We start from the raw sequence: 19,326 nt of genomic DNA on the forward strand, positions 1-19,326 counted from the left end.
GGGTTACATAAATAATGCCACAATCAAATCTGAATCATAATTTGAATTGGCGTAATTATCAAACCACAAACGCTGCAATTATTTAAATAATAGAGTCCTTTGCCAAGAACTAAATATCCTGTCCTTTAGTTAGAGATATTTTTTGTACCTGTGCAGATCTTGACAAACGTGCTCTGAAATGAAAGGGATACTTGTGTCAGTTCAGATTTCAAGTCTCTTTAATGCTCCTGGAGTTATTTACAAATGTGCTCTGAAAAGAAGCCTGCTTTTTAAAAGGTCCTATATCAAGCAAAATTTACTCTTGTGAGCTTTAAGTCCTGTTAAAATGTTGGAGTTGTGTTTTGTTTCATTCACTTATTCACACATTTCAGGATCTTAATACTAGTCTGTCTACATCTCCAAAGCTCTAAATGCTCTGTTCCACCTTGTGATGTCGTCTAGTTGTGTTTTTAACAGGTACTTTTTATTTTTTTGTTCAATAGCGATGGGCAGTGATGATTCTAGTGAAGGTGTATAGAGTTTAAAAACACACTACAGCATTTTTTGTATTACCACATGACATCACAAGATGGAACAGAATGCTTTCCATCTGGGGTTTGCGTGTTAAACATGTGAATGAAACAAAAAACAACTCCAGTTATGATTTGATGAGCAAACAACACTATAATATAGATCAGAAAACACCATAATATGAGCCCATTTAAACATGATTTGCAAATATAATCACAATTGCATACCTAAGTGATTTTTTATTTCCCCAAAATTGTGCAGCCGTAAATTTAAATAGCTCAAATGTGGTGAAAAGAAGCAAAATTAACTGTACAAAATACAATTCTCTAATCAATTTTATTTGAACAAGAAAAGATAAAACAAACAGCTTTGAAAGACAATATAAGTCACTTCTCTCTTGTCCACTTTCTGAACCAATGAACAGTTTTACTTCAAAACAGAAACAGAATCATCAAAATAACATTATTAAATATAGTATTCAAGTCTTACAGAAAATAACTCCTATTTATATCTTCATAACGGAATGTCATTGGCTGAATTTACATGACAATAAAAGTATAGTATAACAGTCAGCGGCTCATAGCAAGCATGAAATCTTCAGTTTAAGTCACTTTGGTACAGTTAACAAAACAAGTTCTGCTCTGTTTAAATGTGCCGTGGAAAACATGTATCCACCAACCAAATCAAAGCGAACACAAGTCTTTCCTATCACAACTTAAAACTGAACAGTCATCACATAAATAAGCAATTTTTACACAAATAAGTAGTAGGCGGCAGTGAAGCATGACAAGAGCTTAACTGTTTTGAAACCCTGCATAAATAAAACAAGATTCTGATAATGCAAATGTGTAACTTATAACATAAATACATTTTTTCACATTGTTTTAAGACAGTCTTACAGTTTTATAACCTGCTGTGGCTGGTTAGCTTTCCTATAGTGTGGTTCATTTATTGTGGTTTTAATTTCTGGCAGTCAGTTTGTGTTCGTGAGTCCTGACTGACTGTCTCCCCCTTTTCCATCCCACCCCCGAAAAACCGTAATAATAAAATGAGTGGATATGTGAGTCTCTTAAATGGTAACTAACGAGCAAATCCAGAATGATTTCCCTCTGTGTTTTTATTTTTTATACAGATTTATATCAGTCTGGTCACCCTTTACGCTTCTCAGTCCCCGGCCAAACGCGATCACCCTTTCAGATTTGTTTATTTCAGTGGCGCATGTGAAAATAAAAGAGCTCACTGGTCACCTATCATTTACAAATAAAAACAAATTTATCTCTCTCTTTAATGCTTCGCTCAGTGATTATGTGGAAATCCCCTATGTTTTTTCAGTTCCATGTGATGTTTTCTTTCTTTTCCCATTTATTTTTTTTTCGATACAGACAAACTAAACCACGTCTCCGTCACGTCCTCTGTTTGAAAACTGGGAGATTGACCAGTGATCAGACTCATATCGTCCTAAAGTACTGACCAAGTTGTATTCTGGATCTCAAAGCAAATCAAGTGTATAACCTTCATGACAAAAGTCTATTCCTCTAACATGGGAATGCATCAAAGAATAATAAATAATATAGAAGAAAATGCTATATATTCACCCCCATTAAGAGTCTTTCATACAAAATGTCTTGAAAAGTCACTTGCTGTTTTTCACCTGTTTATATTAAAAGGTGCACTGTGTAACTTTTCAGGAGGAGGATCCGTCACTTTCTAGTACTAGATGCAGGCAGATATAAGGAAGTATCCACCAGCATTTTGACCAGAACTGAAGAAGCAGAAACGTATTCGACCAAATAAACTTTTGTCCAGTTGACACATTGAATTTCTCCTTTTGCCTCTTACTAGATGTTATTGCTTTGTCTGGAATATTCCACAGTATGGCATTAAACTAATCAATCTGCTTGGAGAGAAGCAGGTGACGCCATAAGACCAAGTTACAGCTCAGATCTACGCAACACTACTCACAGAAGAATGTATGATTTTTGAGCCATAAAAACCTGCATTAAAAAAAAAATCATGCTTAATTTTGAAATTTCCAGGCAAAGCAATAACATCTCCATGAAAATTTACACGGTGGGTCTTTTAATTATGACTATTATAACAATTAAACTCAATACCAGTTTCAAACCATCACTAGTACGCCCTCTATCAAATCACTAAAATGAACTGAAAAAAAAACCTTCTATAAACGATATGGGAGAACATACTTCCTTTGAGTTGCAGTGTGCGTTTTCCAGCTCATTTATGCTTATCAAAGTCCGTTAAAGGCAGATCATTTCATACAAAATCTCCAGCCCTGAGATTCAAGAACAAAGATGAGAAAACACAGCAGCTTTCATTGAGCTCTCACCCAACCCAGTCCAGCAGATACGGCGTATTTGACTCCTGGTTTGACTCTGGGAGCGTGAGTTCAGACATACTGCTGAGGCTTCTGTTGGGGGCTTGCTGCTGTAGCGATGGTCTTCGCTGCCTCTTTAGCCTTCCCCGAAACGTCCTTCACGGAGCCCCGGAGCAGCCGCTGGGGCGTCTCTCCTGTTTCAACAACAAATAAACATTTACACAGGCTCCAATGCGACAAGGGCGTCCTGCGTGCTCATGCCAATCAAGGAATTCTGAGGAAGTGACATTGTTCTAGTGGTTCAATTCAAAGTTAAAGGTCCTATAATCAGCAAAATTCATTCTTGTGAGCTTTAAGCAGTGTCAGAAACATACCTGGAGTTGTGTTTTGTTTCATTCACACATGTTTGAGTAATGGACCGTTGCATTATTAGTCTGTCTACATCTCTAAATCTCAAAATGCTCCACTCTACCTTGTGATATCATCTAGTAGTTTTCAATGTTAACAACTATTTTAGCCTCAACTGTGCTGATTTACTCTACACTAGAACATCCTAAGTTGTTGTTTTACTTGAGATTGCTACAAATATCTGTGTAAATATCTTCTGGTGTACCTTGAAGTGAAGATGTTTCAACAAAGCTAAAACAATAATGGATGCAAAGTTTGGCAATTCGAGAGCTGCAAATTATTCAAATAATTCCTAGTAAAGGTGTATGGTGTTTAAAAACACAGTGGAGCTCTTCTGGTATCACCATTCAGTGACATCAACAAAGCGTTTTCAGTCCTAAATATGCAGGGTTTGTGTGTTAAACATGTGTGAATGAAACAAAACAACTCCAGGTCTGTTTTTGATGAGGAAACATTACACAAAACTTTACGATGTATAGGCCCTTTAAACATGTTGTCATTGCTATACCATGATCATGTTATATTTTTATTTATGTTAATATAAATCTTCTAACTTTTTGCTTTGACTCGATCTTTGAATTGAACTACTGAAATAAATGTCCTTTTCCACAATTTTCTCTTCAGTTGAGTTTGTTATTTACAATTTTACAGTATCTTATGATAAAAGGAGAGATCAAAAGCTGTACTTGTATACATTTCTCCTCAGACCTTAAAAAGCCTATGAAAAATGAAGTTGAAGCTGCAACAATATTGTGTAAAACATGAGCACTGACACCTTCCTTAGTGGGAGTCACTCAAAGTTTTATATGTTTTACACTGTTGCAGATGGGAGGAAAATAAAATGTAACATAGATGTACTGTATTTCTCATGCTGGTCATGCATGTCGGGCATGAAGATTATGATAAAGGTACAAACCCAATTCCAAAACAGTTGAGACACTTTAACATGTAAATAAACAGAATAATAATTATGAAAAAGAAAGTCTGTTATTGTCACATTTACAAATCTGCAAACTGTAGTTGACTAGAGAAATCCAATTTAACGCCAAGAATGAATGTGGTAAGTGTGTGTTGGTGTGTGTTGGTCGGAGGGGCTGACGGTGCACACTGGCAGCCCCGCTTCAGTTGGTCTGTCCCAGGGCAGCTGTGGCTACAATAGAAGCTCGCCACCAGGGAAAGTGGGGTAAAAGAATACAGTAATGCACAAAAATGTAAAGGGACATGAGCATCCTGAAAAGTGCAATACAAGCCTGTGTGATTGTGAGGATGCCTGTGTGTGAATGAGTGTGTGAGTGTGTGAGTGTGGGTCTGCCCTCACACTGAACCTGCTATCTCCACATCTGCCCAGAACAATTCACCAACAGTTCCTTCATACACACGAGATAAAGACAAAGCAGACAGCCAAACCACAGCCCTCTTACGCTGATCGAGAGTGGGTTTCACTGCTGCAGATGGAGGGGCCGACAATCTGTAACATTTAAACAGCTGAACCACCGCTCTGCTAAAACCATCCCTGATGTTTGTATCTGTAACGGATATGAAACGCTTTTCGGTGTAACACTCGGGAGAAAGTAATTCTACAAAATACCTCCAGGGAAAGGTTGTTCCAGTCTAACCTTAAAGACACTTAATGACACACAGACAAAGCATGAACTATTGCACTACTACCAATAACACCACAACTACTGCAACTTGAACTTCAACTACTACAATCTTGAGTATGCAAATGTGTATTAAAACATTTTACGCAAGTTCTGATCTTGAGTTACTTTGTATTTCTGTAACTCCCATACACTACCAGTCAAAAGTTTGGACAGTCCATCACATTCAGTGTTTTTTTTTTTTTATTTTTACTACTTTCTACATACATACCGTATTTTCCACACTATAGGGCGCTCTGGATTATAAGACGCACTGGCATTGAATGGTCTATTTTTTTACTTTTTTCACAAATAAAATGTACCGGACTTTAAACGAAACACGACAGTTAGATGAGTCAGCCGGACTTTGTTTGTCGCATTCACGGTGACTCTGGGCTTTGTTCAGTTGTGGCGTGTAGGGAGGGTGCTGTCTGGGACCGTTGGATTGTTGACGTGTTCGCAGTGACTCAGTTGTTCAGTTGTGGCTAGAAGTGGGACATTGCACTCGCTTTTTCGGTTCGTTCCTTCATTACGTTCCTCGTCTGCGTGGAGTGATGAGTGTGTCTGTGGGTGTTTTTCGCTGCATGGTCGCTGTCTGCTCCGTGTGTGTTTGCGAGCGCTTTGTAGTTTACTGAAGTCGTGCTGGGACATCCGAGTGGATTTGTGTATAGCGCGCTCTGGATTGCAGGGCACGCAGTCGTTTTTTGATGGGGTTGGAGGCTTAAGAGCGCGCCCTATAGTCCGGAAAACACGGTACTTCGTATTTCTGTAACTCTGTTGACGAATTGACAGGTATCATACACAACCAGTCAAAAGTTTGGACAGCCCATCTCAGTCAGTGTTTTTTTTATTTATTTTTACTATTTCCTGCATTTTAGACACATACATCAAATATATGAAGCAAGATATATGGAATTATATAGTAAAGAAAAAGTTAAATAATAATAAATATTTTTTAACAAAGCAAAGGGTGGTTACTTTGAGGATTTGAAGATATGTATTTTTTTCTTTGCTACATAATTCCATATATTTACTTGTCTTCTGTATGTATATAAAATGTAGAATGTAGTAAAATAAATAAAAAAATAACACTGAATGAGACAGCACATCTAAACTTTTGACTGCTAGTGGATTTCTGTGCCTAGGGGAAACAGAGAAGCAACTCAGAGCATCATGTGACGCCAGAAGCAGGGGGTGGGATGGCAGACGAAAGCCCCGACCCTAACACAGACTAACACAGACTAACACAGGATAACACAGGCTAACACACGCTAACACACTTACCCAACACCCAGCCTGATGCCAATCCCTGCGTCACATCCACACAGAGGCAGAATCAACAATGAGACAGTGTTCTTGCAGACAACAGACCCCTGCCTCAGCCCCACATACAGTCCGTGTAACTACAGCCCCGTGCGCCAGGGAGCTCAGACAATCCCCGGGGCTCACGTCTCTGTGCTGAAGATTTTATTTCACTTGTTTAATTAAAGGGCTCATATTACGCTATTTACTGATCTATGTTATAATGTTTCTTCATCATAAACATGCCTGGAGTTGTGTTGTGTTTCATTCACATGCTTAACACATCTTAACTAACACCTGTATATTTTGGCTGAGCTATTTTGAAACAGAAAACACTCCACCTTGTGATGTCATGTGGTAAGTGCTCCACTGTATTTTTGAATTCAAAGTTCAAAGTTTGCTTTATTGTCAATTTCTTCACATGCACTAGACATACAAAGGAACAGGGGTGTGCAAAAATATTGAAATATCTATATATTGTGTCGTTTAATATGATGATACAGTATTGATATCATGGGCAGCTGTATCGATATATAACACAGAGTATTTTTGAGTATATTTTACTAAATTATTTTGTTACGGCGCTACATTTTTGGTACTTGTTTAGTGAAAGGAAACTTGTTTATGCGACACATTTGATATTTTCACAGTTTTGATGATTAAAATGTTTTTCATATTCACTTTGCACATGAAGTGGTTTAACAAACACTTTTAGTACCACAGCCATAATTGAGCTGTAGTGAATCGATTTGAAATATACCGTATCGAACTGAAAGCTCACTGTAATGAGATTTGTATCGTATCATGGCCTATTTATCAAGGAATGTATCGTATCAGCATCTCCTTAATGATACCCAGCCATACAAAGGAATCAAAATTACGTTTCTCTCTATTCCATGCGTAGATGATTAGGAGAGCAAGAGGCCGCTATGTCTGCATGCACCGCCATTCAAATCAAAACACCATTCAAGTTTCACTGCATCAGACTGTTGCAGCTGCGTGGCCTTTGTGTCTCAGTCAAAGGTCTCAGTGCAGTTTAACAGGAGGACTGGTCAGAGAGGGTCATCAGATCTATGTCAGGCCAGTTTGAGGAGAGGAAAAGCCAAAAGTGACCCTGCTCTGTGTCCTGCAGCATCACAGCAGCCTCCAGGGGGCGCCACGTGAACAGAACAGGAAAGGTCTCGTTCTGACTCTGCTCTGGTGTTTCGGTCGGTGATAAAATGGCCCATTTCCTCAAAGTTTTTTTTAACACTGGAAGATCTTCTGCTACATTTGCTGCCATATATGGTGTAAAAAACCTGCACCAACTCAAATGGCCACACACCTTCGCTAGAATCATTTGGATAATTTCAGCCCGGGAATTTCCAATCTCTACTGAACTTAAGGTAAAAAGTGTCTATTAACTTGAAAACTACCACTTCATGACATCGCAAGGTGGAACAGACCATTTTTAGCTTTGGAGATGCAGACAATCTAATAATGCTGGATCACTCAAACGTGTGAATGAAACAAAACACTCCAGGTATAAAACTCCAGGTATATTTTTAAAACTCCAGGTATATTTTTTTAGGCGTTAACAAAATTCAAACATACCTTAACACACATAAAAGTCAATTTTGCATAATATAAGCCCTTTAAAATAGTGAGGAGGCACTAGCACAACAACATTTCTGGTGTTTCTGTGCCATATTCTTGTTTCTATTTTGTGATTCTGGTGCTACTAAATGCTACATACCTTGTAAATTAGACAGTGCATATTCCAGTCCTTTCATGGCCTTTGCCTGGTTACTCTTAAAGCGAGCCAATCCAAATTCCTGGAACAACAAAAACAATAAAACATGAATTAACATTTTGGTAATGAGGTTATTTAGTTCCGATCTATTTATTTCCACTATTTGAGCCAGATGAATCCTGGCATTGTCACGTTGGAATACGCCAGAGGAGAAAAATGTCAACAGCAATCACTATTTCATCTTTGCACGGTTTCTCCTTACCCACCTATTGTTTATAGCCAAGATTGTATTACTATATTTCTCTATACATATTTAATTTTTACTTGAACATATATATTTGTATAATTATGCCTTATTTGACATGAATCTCTTTTCTCTACTTATTTTGCATTTGTTATTACCATTTATATTGTTGCTCTTTGTTATTATATTATATTATACTGTGGTGTGTGAGCTACTGTGTCCAAAAGTCTAAGGTCATTCGGTGCAGTCTTTTAATCAAATGGTGTAGAATGTTAATGTAACTTTTGTCCACTATTATTGATAACATTGCAAGTCCATGTATTGTAATATAATACTGAAAAAAAATGTACTTGGATGGGTCTGGAGAAGCCGTAAATGCTTGAAGAAATCCAGGCTTCCCGTTTGAGCTGAGTGGCGGCTGGCTGCTCCTCCGAGTCCACGAAGACGCATCGTTCTTCCACTGACTGGGAAAATAGGCAAATAAACACGCATGTCTGACACTTTAATGGAAAACAGAAGTTCAAATGATCCTAATGATTCAAGTGTGTGAGTTAAGGCCACAGTCGACATCAACACAGACTTCTTTTTAAAACAAACTACTCTGCTTCAGGGGTTGTGCGCTTCAAAAAGGTCTGTTTTTAAAACAATAGATTAAAACACAATCTGCTTTTGTCTGCTGGGCCAGGTGTTAATGTAAATATTCTGGTGTATGACCTTTTAAAAAAGACCCATTATACTTGCTTTATATATATATATTTTCAATTGACTTCACAGCACTGCTAAACCTGCGTGTATCACCGATTGAGAAAACAAAATTAGGGAACAAAGTAAGTACAGAGAGGAGTGGGCGTTTTCCCATGTACAAATCACTCCAAATAGAACTGAGTAATATGGTGAGGTTAAACAACTATGACATGGTTAAACAGTCTAAAAAGTCAATTTTTGCATAATAGGTCTCAAATGTTTTATATAGACTTGTGTACAGTTTCCCTCACCATGAGAGTGGTGTGGTTCAGGTTCCACGTGTATGTGGTCAGGCTCCTGTTCACAGGGTCCACAATGGAGTCCTCCACGATGTAGACGGAGCGAGACATGCCCGAGGGGAAGAAGCGCTCTGCCCAGCGAGGAAGACGATTGGTCTTCATCAGGAGACGCCTGGAGAGAAGACGGTGGTCTGACGTCACCTCCCGATACACGACGTCCTCTGTCAGGACATGGGTGCTGAAACAAACAATAAACACATGTGAGCTGTTAATCCACAAGGACTTTGGCAGCAGAACAGCATTGTCAAAACTAATGTGCAAAGACATGATAATAATTGTATTGGATTTTGCACGCTTAACAACCACTTTTTACACAAGCATTTGTACAGTAGATGGACACGTTTGGGCAGATACTGAAAGATCCCAGCCTACGCAAGAAGTACCGCCTGGTCTGACTCTTAATGGAGCAGGTTAGTGTTTTCACTTAAGTCCAGTTTGTCCAGTACGACTTCCAAGAACTTAAAAGACGTGACTGTTCCATCCTCTGTGCAGGTGGGGTGGGGGAAGGGAGTCTTCTGACGTGTAGGGATGACACATGAAGTTTTCCAGAGAGACAGGACTTTCCCCAGGTGTAAGCTCTGGTTAAAAAGATGTTGGAAAGGACCCCGAACCCTGCCCGGACCTGCTGCCCCCTGCTCCTTCCACCATACACTCACTCACTGTTCACATGTGCACATTATTGCAATTGTTTCTATTTCATTAACAGTATTATAATAATTTGTAGATACCTGAAAGGGTTGGGGTACCTCTGCCAGAAAGCAGAGACCACTTGATCCCATGTACTGCGGATGTCTGTGTAGCTACAGAAATATTTGACCATCTTTCTGATGCTGATGAACCAGATGAATCTGAACACCTCCTGCTTCTGGAGGAACTACAGAAGAAGGTCCGTGTGCTGACTCCATCCACAGTCCTCTGCAGCTTTGCTCTGCTCTATACATACACAGACCCAAGAGAGACAGGTTAGTTTCGATGTGTTTAGAGAAGAACTTAATATGTAACTTCCTCTTATTATAGCTTTAGTTTGCATATTCTCAATACCCCCCAAAAATATCAAACGTATCAAATGTTACTTTTATCACCGTGAAATGTCTTATAATAAGATCATCGTTATAATTACGCTAGTGCCCTAATCTTTTAAGCCATTTTATCTTTATTAGTGATTAACAGTGCTAAAATGCTAGGTCATAGGCTATTGCTGTAGCTACAAACTAGCCTGGACCACAAACCTGTCATAAACACAATTGAAAAACAACTCAAACACTACTTGAGTGAGAAGAAACATAGAAAATTACCCGAATCGGAACAAAGTCGTAGCCTCATGTCACAAATGTGCCCTTGACATTTCTATTGCGGGTGAAAAGTTAATCGTCGGTGTAAAATTGTATTAACTTTATCTTTGAAAACACGTGACAGACGGACGGAACCGACAGAACCACGGACCGCGTCAAGAGAGCACTTCCGCTTTCGATTTCACAATAAAAGCCCAAGGAGAATAATATCTAGAATTCACTGATTTTGTGAGCAAATAGTAAACCAAATCATTCAAAACGAAAATCCAACAATATTTTACAACCATTAAAACATTAACTAATAAAAAAAAAATTTAAAAAAAAAAGCTGAGAAGTTATATTATTTGGCTTTACAATATCCTGCATTAAACTGAATTACTTAAACCAAAGTAACAAAATTGGTCAGTCACCTCTGAAATGCAACACACTGTAACTTTAACCTATTTTCTGTTCTATTACAAATATTACTCCCCTGATTTTATTTGTTTTATTTGTTTACATTTTGTGTCTGACAACTGTGCCAACTGCTATATTTTCTGGTATTTAATTTCCTGTATCTTCTTTCGTTATTTAAATATATTTTGTGTCATTTACTCAAAAATAAAATAAATAATAATAAACAAATAATACACAAATAATACACAAATAATAAATAAATAAATAAATAAATAAAAATCACCAATTTTAAACCTCAACTAACAGGTAATGCATGACAGAAATATAATCCAGTGTGGTTTCATTACTAGCAGGAAAAAAAAAATGTTAGAATGATATTATGACCACATTTTTACCCTCACACCACACCATAGACCAGGGGTGAGCAATTTGTTTTTCCATGGGGCCACATGAGAAACAGAAAAAATTGTGGAGGGCCAGGCAAGAATACTAAACTAATTTCTGCATAATATGAATTGTATTTCTGTATAAAAAGCAGTAAATAGCATTGTTTTGATAAGCTGGTAAGACTGGTAAGTTTATGTTATGACTAAGCAATGAAAAACGAAGTGAAACCGGCTAATGAATCAGGCTAGCTTTAGTCCATGCATGAAGTAAAATAATAAAATATGTTTATTTTGTAATGCCAAATTACCTTAAAGGCAGGTCAGAGTCAACCAAAGTGACCCCGGAGCTGTACAATGCCCAGGTCTGGAATAGACTGTATATGCCATTGCACGTACGTGTTGTTCCAGTAGGTGTCGCTGTAACATTTGCTCCCAGTACATCCGGCGGCAGGTGTTCTCTCTGCAGTCACGTTGGTTGGTGTTTGGTGCTTTTCTCGGGGAAGTGTCCTCCATGGTGTCATTGTAGGTCTTGGAGGTTGACTATTGAGAAAAAGAAATGTCTGGGTACACTCCAGATGAGAAACTGCGCTATGATCAGTTAGTAAAGCTCCGGAGGCAGTGGCTCAAGGACCAGGAGCTGAGCCCGAGGGAGCCCGTGATCCAAGCGAAGCCTCCGGGCCCCATCGCGAAGTTCTGGGCTGGATTTCTCGAGCCCAAGAGCCTGTGGAGGATTTACGTGAGTGACTGGTGCAAAGCTAGAATTTGAGTGTGGGTTGAAAAGAAAATCGTGGCAAAATGAGTTGAAGAATTTGAGCATGTTTACTGAACTTTCCGTGGTGTGCAAAACCATAACTTAGTATAAAGCTACTTGAAGCTAACACGCTGCTTAAGGTGACCAGACGTCCCTAATTTACCCCGGACAGTCCCAGTTTTGAGCCCTGTGTCCCCTGTACCAGCAGATTTGTCCAAAACCAGTGATTTGTTCCAGTTGTATACAAGAAATTCCAATTTTGACCAATTTGATCCCTGCCAAGTAGTGGTAGTAGTAGTATTGTTAGTAGTAGTAGTAATGGCAGTAGTAGTGGCAGTAGTAGTGGCAGTAGCAGTGGCAGTAGTAGTATTGGCAGTAGTAGTAGTAGTAGTAGTAGTAGTAGTAGTAGTAGTAGTAGTGGCAGTAGTAGTAGTTAGTAGTAGTAGTAGTAGTGGTAGTAGTAGTATTGTTAGTAGTAGTAGTAGTAGTAGTAGTGGCAGTAGTAGTATTGTTAGTAGCAGTAGTAGTAATGGCAGTAGTATTGTTAGTAGTAGTAGTATTGTTAGTAGTAGTAGTAGTAGTAGTAGTAGTAGTAGTCGCAGTAGTAGTATCATTATTATATGTAAAATAGTATAATACAAACAAAACGGCAATGTTAAATGGTCAAGTCATTAAGTATGACAGGGACAATGTAAAACATAAATTAAATTAAAAGAGGTGCCAGGTGTCTAAGAGTTCATGGCTAATGATCAGTTCTTTTACAATGATAGAGTTATTGTTGTCTATAAAGGTGAGAGAGGCAAAATAAAGTTTCAGTTCTTTGATAAATGATTTGTTTAGGTAAAATACAGAAAAGCTACTTTGAAATGACCAAAACACAAACAAAATATGACTGTACTGACTCTTATATTAGTCATGAATGGTCTCTACATAACAATTTTCCTTAATTACGCACTCATTTCACAATTTTATTATCACCAACCACCAAAAAAAAAGATGTCCCAGTTTAATTATTTTAAAATTCTGGTCACCCTAACTCTGCAGTATCTTTAAATCAAGTCATGTCAGCAATTTCATTTTTATTCTATATTTCTACATTTTGTGTATCAGATTGAACATATGTCTTATTTTCTCTGTTGCAGACCTACAAGGCATACAGAGGAGGAGTTTTCACCTTAACACGGTTACTCATACCAGCGTGGGTTGTTCACTATTATGTCAAATACCACCTCACTGTAAGTAACACATCATTTCACCAGAGTTGTATTGTATTTGTTTCTGAGATTTGGGTTACTTCAAGCACGCGGTCCACATGTGCTGTTACACTTTCTTGTGAATTTGCCAATAAGTGTGGTAAATCGACCTGCAATATTAAAGGAACTATATTATGCACTTGTTATGTTGTCAGCCATATTATAATGTTATTACCTCACCAAAACATACCTAGAGTTGTGTTTTGTTTCATTCACACATGTTTGAGTAAACCTATTATTACTCTGTCTACATCTGCGAAGCTCAAAATCCTCTGTTCCACTTTGTGACATCATGAAGCAGCTTTTACCTTTTGCTCAGCTGAGTTTGGAAAATCCAAGGCTGAAATCATTCAAATGATTCACCTGAAGGTGTATGGAGTTTAAAAACACAGTAGAGAACTTCTTGTATTTCCACGACATCACAAGGTGTTTTCCATCATGTGTGAATGAAACAAAACACAACTCCAGATATGTCTTTGATGAGGAAACACAAAATATCAGAAAAATAGAACAGAAAATAGCATAATATAGGCCCTTTAATAATAATACTGCCTTGGCATGTTCTAGGCTTCAGACACTGTAGCGATTATTCATTCAATCCATGCTAGTCATTTAGGTATTTAATCGATTAATTGGTCAAGGGAGTCTTAGTTTCTTAGTTGACCAAAATATTTGTCGATTAAGCAAGTTTTTTTATGGGACAGCTGAAGTCTCAGAAGGTAGTGACTGAGTGAGTTAGCTGGTATTGATATTTATAAGTAACAAGGAAGTTTAAACTCACAATTCATAAGTTTATCTTTTCTTATATAAATACAGTGTTTCTTTGTAGTTTTTCTGCATAACTTTTTCATGGACTCCAATGCAGCTTTGGTCGACTAATCGATTAACAGGGCCTATTTTTAGTCAACAAAGAATTTCTCTAGTTGACTACAGCTCTACACAGGGAAGGTGTTTTGCCAAAGGACAAAATAACACTCAATCAAAGCTGTGTCACACTAATGAAGCAACACCTTTGAACACCGCAATTTTTCTGTCTTTATCTATGCAACTCTTTAGTGTCATCAATGTGTTCTCAACTAATCACATTTGTTGTTTGTCCCTTGCAGCAAAAACCATACGGTATTGTTGAGCTGAAGCCTAAACTCTTTCCTGTAAGTAAATTCATCAAAAATGTTCCCTTTTTTAATATCGAAATTACAATCAACTGTGCAAAAATAGTCAGTTTTATTATCTGACATTTTCCCGATCTTCCATGACTTTAGGGTGACACAATCATGGAGACCGGTGAAGTGGTTCCACCTCTCCCTGAGATCCACGGCCATCACTGAAGTTCACTGTCAATACGTTTCTCTGGTGTCTGTTAATAATTGTGAATATTAATTAAATATTGTAACATTTATCAAAACCTTGCTGTTCTATTCTTTGTTCATGCTTTATACTGTATATTTATTTATCTTACAGCTGATAATGCTTAGGTAGTAAAATGAATTTCCACATTCACCTAATCATAAATGCACAGTACTGATTGTGACACCGTGCTGTGGGATGTTCTGCATGTATGTGTATGGTGGAATGTTCAGCAGTTGCCATAGAGACACAATGCACACATTAGCAAACACCACAGACATTTTTATTATAATTATAAACTAGAAAAGCACTCAGAGAGCGCAGACCTCCGCCAAGGACTACCCCCATTTTTTATATAAATTGCGATTAAAATCAGTCTTCTGGATCAGATCCGGATCAGCCTTTGGAATATGAAAGAGGATCCCATTGTCCATCCCTGAGTCAAATTTCATGGGGTTTGGTAAATAATTAACCGAGATATTGAGAAACAAAATTTTTGGCCCCATTTACCACAATGTTAACTAAAATTTCAAAGTGATCCAGAATCCAGGATTTCTTCCAGATCACCCCCAAAATGAAATCAGTTCTTTCTTTTCACATTTCCAACAAATCCTGAAAATTTCATCAAAATCGGTCCATAACTTTTTGAGTTATGTTGCTAACAGACAAACAAACAGACAAACGCCGGCAAAAACATAACCTCCTTGGCGGAGGTAATAATTATAAATAAAAATAAATAAAATAGAAATCTAAATGTCAAGCTGCATAAGAATTAAGAAGTGTAGTTCGCGTAAGGAGACGGTAGGGGTCAGTGTAGCAGCCTTGAGTCTCCGTTGACAGCTGTGGCAGAGCAGAAGAAGAGCGCGGTGTTATGAAAGGTTTACTTCAATCTTTGGGCACGAAAACTAGTGTTTTATTCTGAGATTATGAAAGAAAACATCTGATTAAGAAGGCGAAAGCCACACAACGATCAACTATTCAAGTTTATGGGGAAATCAGAGGTAATTTATGAACTTTTATCCCTCGTTCTGTCTAAAAACAGTGATATCTATCTCAGCTAATACAGCGGCAGCTAACTTGTGATGGCTAACAACAGGCAAGAGTGTTTAAAAATAAAGTGTAAATGCGGAATTACACAGGCCTAACGTTAAGTGGAAATGAACTATAAAAGGCGTGAACCAAACGAACTGTCTGAGGCTAAAGCTACTTTAGTGCTACGCGGCTGTCTACTCTAAACTTAGCTGGTTTGTTTAAAATAGCTTTTTTATAACACGAGTCGGCCCCGCGTCCATGTTATGTTATGTTATATATGAAATATAAAGTTATCCCATAAATAAATAATGTTTTGTTCATTTAAGCTTGAAGTTATGGAATTATTTTACTTATTTTCTTTTTCATTTATTTTCCCAGACCATGTCAGCCATCAAGATTGCCTTACAGCACAACCAGAGACGTGGGAAGAGAAAATCTGGAGAGGTGTCCACCGAAGTGTCTCCAGACTCCAAGTGCCCCATCTGTCTGGACATGTTTAACAACATCTCATACTTGGACCTTTGCCTACACAAGTTCTGTTTCCGCTGCATTCACGAGTGGTCCAAGAACAAAGCGGAGTGCCCACTATGCAAGCAACCTTTTAATTCCATCTATCACAGTATCAAATCAGAGCAGGACTTTAAGAAGTATGACTTGAAGCCTGCAGACAACGGCTCTTTTGGGACTTTTGGGGGTGTACGCTTCAGATACCGCACCACTCTCACAGGGGTCAGTCGACAGAGGACAATTGCACCTCCTCAAAATGGAGTCATGTTTGAAGCTTCGACCAACCCTGCACCACAAAGGCAAGACCGCTACATCCGCCGCATCATGACAAAACTGGCTGCTCAGAGGAGAGCAGCAAGTGAAGGGAGATCTGTTAATAATCTGAGAGAACAGGAAATGATCAACTTCAGAAAGGAACTGTACCGTCAAGGTGTGAGAGTTCGGGGCGTGCGAGATGGTGGCCGATCTCGAGATACATCTGCTGAATTCTACAGGAGAAATCCCGCCTGCTTACACAGACTTGTGCCTTGGCTAAAAAGAGAACTGATGGTGCTGTATGGTGCACATGGCTCTTTGGTGAATATTGTACAGCACATTGTCATGTCACGCATCACTCGCTATGATGTGGAAGATGGAGCCATGTTAGAGGAGCTCAGGCCGTTTCTTCAGGGTTGCACTGAACACTTTCTGCACGAGTTCATCAGCTTTGCCAAGTCGCCATTTAATATGGAAGCCTATGATCAGCATGCAGTTTATGACTACCAAGGCCGTTCTTCCACAGATGAAAACAGCTCAAACTCCTCTGTTATTGCTTTATCAGAGGATGAGGCTCAGTCCATAGAGCTGGATCCTCCAGGAGACTCCAGCTCCACCAACATGAGTCACTCTATGTGGGACGATGAGACGCCTGGGCCGTCCTACTCCACCCAGACAGAGTCCAGCCGGGTCGAACAGCTCTCACTGCCAGATTCTGACTCTGACAGCAGCGTGGAAGAAGACCGGGGCCTTCAGCCTCCTGTGGAAACTGTAAGGCCTCTTAACCAAAAAGCAGAGACTCCACAGAATGAGTGCTTTTCCTCTGATAGTGAGGACTGTGTAATAGTGGGCTTTGTCAAACCCACTGCCGAAAGGACTCCAGAGCTTGTTCAACTTTCTTCAGACTCCTCAGATGATGAAGACAATAAAGAAAGGCCCGGTTTGCCTCAGCACATTCGTTTTACAAGTGTCAGTCCCGCAGTATCAGTAAGTAGTGGTCCTGCTGACGATCCGATCTCAGAAAAAGAGACAAATGTTCCTGAAACAAATGTAAAAGAAAGGCATAAAACCAGTCGGAGGACACACACACCTGAAAAGAGAAGCAAAGAGACACACAAAGACGCACATAGATCTAAAAACAGGGAGCAGAGGGCAAAGAGAAGATCACGAAGCAGAGACCGGAGAACTCCAGAAAGTTACAGCAGAGACAGGGGTCATACCAACTGTACCAGAGATGACTATTACTCTTACTACAAAAGGAGGGATGGCCACAGCACACACACACACAGCAGTCATTCAGGGAGCCATCACCATTATGACAGAGATCGTCGCCATGGTAGATACAGCCGGTCGAGAAGCCGGAGTAGAGAGAGGCGACATGACAGAGGACGTTCAAAATCCTACTCCAGTAGCCGATCCCCATCCGTGAAAAGAAAATCTCACCACGAAAAGCCCGGAGGAAAACGGAAATACAAAACCAGGCACTTGGAGGAACCTTGTGAAGACTCCACCAAACACAGTTCGTCAAAACACAGGAAAAAAAGCAAAGATAAAAGTCAGGATGTGGAGCTCGACCGTTCCGAAAACTCACCTGAGAGGAGTAGACGGCACCGTAAGAAGAAAAAGAAGCACAAGAAGAAAAGCAAAAGACATAAAAGCAGTGAGCGTAAAGAGAAGCGAGCGTCGAACGTCATCACCATAGACAGTGATAATTGCGCGGATGGGACTCAGGACAATAGCACTCACAACTCTCCCAATAAAACCTCACCAGACCTTGCGGAGACCACTCCTCTGGACACTGAGGCACTGTGGGGTTGACCTTAAAATGTGAACGCCAATCAAAAAAGAAGTTTTCAACAAGTTACATCACCTTTTTTAGAGCTGGATACTATAATTTTTTTTTTAAACAGCCCATATTACTGTATTTTCTGATCTATGTTATAATGTTGTTTCCTCATCAAAAAGATACCTGGACTTGTGTTTTGTTTCATTCACACATGTTTAACAAACAAACTCACAAACTGAAAACATTCTGGTTGACCTTGTGATATCATGGTTATACAGGAAGTGCCTCATTTTGTTTGTAATCTTGAGCAACCTTCACTAGAATAATTTGGATGATTTCTGCCCTGGAATTTCCTATTGCTACTAAACAAAAGGTCAAAGGGGCATTTTGAGCTTTGAAGATGTAAACAGACTAATAATAAATGGTTACTCAAACGTGTGAAAGAAACAAAACACAACTCCAGGAGGTAACAACATTTATAACAGGGCTTAAAGCTCACGAGAATCAGTTTTGTGTAATATATGATCTTTACGTTCCAAACATGTTGCATCATCTATTTTAGGGCCGGATAATATGGGGAGTGGTTTAATGATCGCTTTAGTTGACATTTTAACTGTAAGGAAGGTGCCACTGTAAACAAATCTATGCTGCCAAAACTATTTGTTTCTTTTAAATCAGTTGTATTTGCGTTATTTGATCATTTTGCAGTTAAACTATACAATTTTAAAGTAGTGAGAGAAAGAAAAATCAGCAGTGAATTTTGTTACGTCAGCTGTTTAATCTTGGGATGAGTTTTATTTCACATTGTCTGGGTTAACTGAGAATGTGTGTTTATATAAAAAAGTTATATTTGTAATAAATTATCCAACTGCACTTTGTGTTCGATGTTATTAACGATAGTAAACTTTTATAATTCTTATATTGAACCACTGAAGTAGTAATTTATAATCAAAATATTTTAGTGAAATCTATATAATGTATTAAATGTATATGTATTAATAGCATGTCAACACATTTTCAAATTAATTGTATTTTTGACACCTTTACTGCTCTTTGTTTGTTCCATTGCGTCTTATTCTTTGTGCTTTTATTTTGAAGAAATACGGG

General features: G+C 38.7%; 3 protein-coding genes and 1 long non-coding RNA gene across 4 annotated transcripts; 3 read left to right on the plus strand and 1 right to left on the minus strand.

Annotated features, from left to right (window-relative positions):
- Nucleotides 1-827: 827 nt before the first annotated feature.
- Nucleotides 828-10,667, minus strand: prelid1b (PRELI domain containing 1b). Its single transcript, XM_020930551.2, has 6 exons — nucleotides 10,510-10,667; nucleotides 9,943-10,147; nucleotides 9,167-9,392; nucleotides 8,522-8,635; nucleotides 7,931-8,009; nucleotides 828-3,039 (listed from the first exon to the last, which is right to left on the minus strand). The coding sequence occupies exons 2-6, from the start codon at nucleotides 10,032-10,034 to the stop codon at nucleotides 2,918-2,920; spliced, it is 633 nt and encodes a 210-aa protein (XP_020786210.1). The 5' UTR covers nucleotides 10,035-10,147; nucleotides 10,510-10,667; the 3' UTR covers nucleotides 828-2,917.
- On the plus strand, nucleotides 9,392-10,817 carry LOC129410329 (uncharacterized). Its single transcript, XR_008632829.1, has 2 exons — nucleotides 9,392-9,624; nucleotides 9,707-10,817. It is a non-coding gene; the product is annotated as an uncharacterized LOC129410329 (long non-coding RNA).
- A 922-nt stretch (nucleotides 10,818-11,739) lies between these two features.
- Nucleotides 11,740-14,697, plus strand: ndufb6 (NADH:ubiquinone oxidoreductase subunit B). The gene is made up of 4 exons (XM_020930593.2): nucleotides 11,740-12,024; nucleotides 13,182-13,274; nucleotides 14,399-14,443; nucleotides 14,555-14,697. The coding sequence occupies exons 1-4, from the start codon at nucleotides 11,845-11,847 to the stop codon at nucleotides 14,618-14,620; spliced, it is 384 nt and encodes a 127-aa protein (XP_020786252.2). The 5' UTR covers nucleotides 11,740-11,844; the 3' UTR covers nucleotides 14,621-14,697.
- A 756-nt stretch (nucleotides 14,698-15,453) lies between these two features.
- toporsa (topoisomerase I binding, arginine/serine-rich a) lies at nucleotides 15,454-19,092 on the plus strand. Its single transcript, XM_020930537.2, has 2 exons — nucleotides 15,454-15,640; nucleotides 16,050-19,092. Exons 1-2 carry the CDS (start codon nucleotides 15,626-15,628, stop codon nucleotides 18,249-18,251), a joined length of 2,217 nt encoding a protein of 738 aa, XP_020786196.2. The 5' UTR covers nucleotides 15,454-15,625; the 3' UTR covers nucleotides 18,252-19,092.
- The last annotated feature ends 234 nt before the right edge of the window (nucleotides 19,093-19,326 follow it).

The sequence above is a fragment of the Boleophthalmus pectinirostris genome, unplaced genomic scaffold, assembly GCF_026225935.1.
Source record: "Boleophthalmus pectinirostris isolate CB_2022bp ecotype Guang Dong unplaced genomic scaffold, ASM2622593v1 HiC_scaffold_22, whole genome shotgun sequence".
NCBI lineage: Eukaryota > Metazoa > Chordata > Actinopteri > Gobiiformes > Gobiidae > Boleophthalmus > Boleophthalmus pectinirostris.

What these genes read in the sequence shown, in the direction of transcription:
- prelid1b (XM_020930551.2), bottom strand. Translation starts at nt 10,034, where the DNA reads ATGGTCAAATATTTCTGTAGCTACACAGACATCCGCAGTACATGGGAT. An exon ending in AGGTACCCCAACCCTTTCAG is followed by an intron (nt 9,393 to 9,942) that starts GTATCTACAAAT and finishes TGTTTGTTTCAG; the next exon opens with CACCCATGTCCTGACAGAGG. An exon ending in GCTTCTCCAGACCCATCCAA is followed by an intron (nt 8,010 to 8,521) that starts GTACATTTTTTT and finishes TTGTTGTTCCAG; the next exon opens with GAATTTGGATTGGCTCGCTT.
- ndufb6 (XM_020930593.2), top strand. Translation starts at nt 11,845, where the DNA reads ATGTCTGGGTACACTCCAGATGAGAAACTGCGCTATGATCAGTTAGTA. An exon ending in AGAGCCTGTGGAGGATTTAC is followed by an intron (nt 12,025 to 13,181) that starts GTGAGTGACTGG and finishes TCTCTGTTGCAG; the next exon opens with ACCTACAAGGCATACAGAGG. An exon ending in TGAAGCCTAAACTCTTTCCT is followed by an intron (nt 14,444 to 14,554) that starts GTAAGTAAATTC and finishes CCATGACTTTAG; the next exon opens with GGTGACACAATCATGGAGAC.